Source organism: Ostrinia furnacalis, unplaced genomic scaffold, assembly GCF_004193835.3.
Source record: "Ostrinia furnacalis isolate ACB-3 unplaced genomic scaffold, ASM419383v2 OfSCF7556, whole genome shotgun sequence".
NCBI classification, from domain to species: Eukaryota; Metazoa; Arthropoda; class Insecta; order Lepidoptera; family Crambidae; genus Ostrinia; species Ostrinia furnacalis.
This window is the reverse complement of record NW_021137795.1, coordinates 519,620-522,501: the sequence shown is the minus strand read 5'-3', so window position 1 is coordinate 522,501 and position 2,882 is coordinate 519,620. Positions and strand designations below refer to the sequence as shown.

General features: G+C 35.0%; 1 protein-coding gene across 1 annotated transcript; it reads left to right on the top strand.

The window, feature by feature from the left end:
* Positions 1 to 930: 930 nt before the first annotated feature.
* On the top strand, positions 931 to 2,681 carry LOC114365137 (uncharacterized). Its single transcript, XM_028321627.1, has 4 exons — positions 931 to 1,062; positions 1,561 to 1,635; positions 1,916 to 2,072; positions 2,452 to 2,681. The coding sequence occupies exons 1-4, from the start codon at positions 931 to 933 to the stop codon at positions 2,679 to 2,681; spliced, it is 594 nt and encodes a 197-aa protein (XP_028177428.1).
* The last annotated feature ends 201 nt before the right edge of the window (positions 2,682 to 2,882 follow it).

Genomic DNA, 2,882 nt, shown 5'->3' with positions numbered 1-2,882 from the left:
ATTTAAAGCACGAGTGACCTATTTTTCTTGAAGATTGTCTGATCGGATTATGAAAATCTATTTCATATTTTGTTTATTACCTGTACAACATAAAGTATTCGCACCGATCTGCAATGAGTCGGCTCAGTATCGTGCGAGGAAAAGGTGCACTGAGAAAGGATAGGTACAACCATTCCCACTAAATTGAGATTTAATAGGCTAGAAATTAAGTAGCGACTTTAACATTTTTTTTTATCAAAATCAAGCTATTAAAACTAATACATATTACATAAACAGCTTCAGTGTAGTACTTGGCATGTCCCTACCAGAGTTCTTACTTCTTGTAATGACTACTTCTTCTAAGTGACCACTCAAATCATTGTTATCAGTAAAAAATATCAGGTAGAAAATCACATTACAACAACCCCAATCCAGACTTTATTCGAATTATTTTTAAAATCGTTTCCCCTGAGAATTATTCACGGCAATATTTTACAACCACATTTGTTGATCCATTCCATATGAATTAGTGTTGATTACAATCGTTGGTGTTAAACACTCCTAAACTATAACGTGAAGAGTCAGGATACTCCAGAAGCAAAGGACCGGTGCATCAGCACGAAACAAAATATCCCGATGGAAAACAATGACAAAATTGAATTGATTCAAGAATACGTCAAAAAGTTGCAAAAATGCAAATATTGGGTATTACGAGCATCGGGATATGGAAGATTTAGTATAAGTAATAACCGAATCGTTGAAAAATCTTTCGGTTCTGTTATTTATGGTGTATTCGTGCTTATAATCAGCATTGTCGTCATGACCCACCTGATTTATGCGACAGCAATCCGAGACAAAGTTGTTTCATACTTAGAAGTTGTAATATCTATGGAAGTATCGGTGATAGTTTACTTGTTGATGATAAATATCTCTTTTGGCAATAAGTCCAATATGGTGAAGATGATCGAGCACAGTTGTGAAATCGATGTGTTGTTGGGAATAAAGGAGACCAGATTTATGAGAGACATCGCTGACACAGCTTACTCTGTCATGGGTCTAGCGGTGTTTATTTTCCACCTTACAGTAATTACACCCATGTGGTTCATATATGATGCTACAATTTGGATGCATGTGATGGGACACCTATTTTTCTTGTGGGAATTCCTCGTATTTTACGATGTCAATTATTTATTGACCCATTCCACTTTTTTAAACCTGAGGGCGCGTTACATGAACGTGGCGCTGATGAAAGCCCTCAAAGTTAAGGTTCAATATATTCCAGACTTGTTCATTTTCAATGGTTTGTTTTGGAAGAGTAAACACAATGATCTAGTAAATATACAAGGGGAAGCAGATGTGATGAAGTTTGTTAAGGTTTACAAGATGTGCTTGGCCCATTTGGAACTATTTGAAAAATGTTACCAATGTACCGTAAGTAACCTAAGATGCATTCAACCAGTGTCCAATATTTTTGGAAGCCCCTATCTATACAATGCCACAACTAGACTGTTGCTTTAACAAATGCACTTTTTGTGATTTGATTTTACACTTATTTATCCGTGATTGCGTTTGTTTTTTTAGATTTTCACAGGAATACTGTGCATATCCGTAGGTGCTTTATCCAGCGTGCAGGCTCTCATAATTTATGGGAAAACGGTGAGTGGCTAATTTTTATAACTGTTATTACTTACTTGAGTTACTTGTAAGGGAAGCTATAAGTCAACATAACTCCATAAGTTTTTCCTTCAGATTATAAAGATTTAGCAAAAAAACGGTTTTTTCTTGTAATTTTGCTTTGATTGCAACTTCCAATAATAATTTATTGACTCATGTTTAACTTTCCATCAGATATTTTAAAATATTACGTCAAAAATAGCAAATGATCACATGACAATATTATTATATTAATTCGTATAGTTATTATTTTTCCCCATAGGAAATGGATACGCTGAAAAAATATATCCTGATCAGTTGGCTAGTCCTAAGTTGGCTGTACTTCGTAGGTATGAGCGTGTTGGTGGATATATTTTCGAGGCAAATAGAACAGACCAAATTAATTTGCACCTACGCTCAATTGAAATATATAAATAATGGTTAGTTGCCTTTTCATTATGTTTTCTGTGCCTTTACTATACAATTAAAAAAAAGCCCTTAGATTAATAATTTGTTTTCAGAAATGATGTTGTTCTACAAGTGATGTAGCTCAACACGTATTTAATTTTATTAATACAATTTATGTTAGCCTAGGTGTAGACCACCGACTATTAGTTGGCCGATATTTGGATCAGGCTGGAGACGTATGAAAGTGGTCACATTACACCGATTTGGTACGGCCAATTTTTCATACAAATTAGAATCGGCCCTAACTATCGGCTGACAAAAAGTCGGTGGTCTGCGCCTAGGCATATTCGTGATGTTTGCTTGTCTTTTGTAGTACGAAATTGAAACATAGAACAACATTTTTTTTTTCAGAAGCAGTATACCAGTTCGCGAAGCCTATATTGCGCGCACTTGAGGTCAGGGTTGCGCGCACCTCCATATATGGTTTGTTTTTCTTCGATCCTGGAGCGATGCTGCGCATTGCAGCCTCTACTTTCCTTTATTTTACTGTGCAGATTCAATTTTCAATGCCTGCTGAAGAAATAGGAAACAGTGGAAACGTTACTAATGCCGATTGTGTTGAAATTTCAGGAAAATTATAAGATAATTATTACTATTGGAATAATTTAAAAAAAAGTAATACTCGTTGTGTTCAGTTTCACATTAAGTTAGTAGATTTAAATGGGCAAATGTGTCATATCATAGTAAAATAATGAGTAATTAATTGATTATGCCTGTGATATCGAAGTCACGGACTATCGCTAGTTACTTGTAATAAACAAGCTTCGCACCATGAAGAATTG

What these genes read in the sequence shown, in the direction of transcription:
- LOC114365137 (XM_028321627.1), top strand. Translation starts at nt 931, where the DNA reads ATGGTGAAGATGATCGAGCACAGTTGTGAAATCGATGTGTTGTTGGGA. An exon ending in TCATAATTTATGGGAAAACG is followed by an intron (nt 1,636 to 1,915) that starts GTGAGTGGCTAA and finishes TTTTCCCCATAG; the next exon opens with GAAATGGATACGCTGAAAAA. An exon ending in ATTGAAATATATAAATAATG is followed by an intron (nt 2,073 to 2,451) that starts GTTAGTTGCCTT and finishes TTTTTTTTTCAG; the next exon opens with AAGCAGTATACCAGTTCGCG.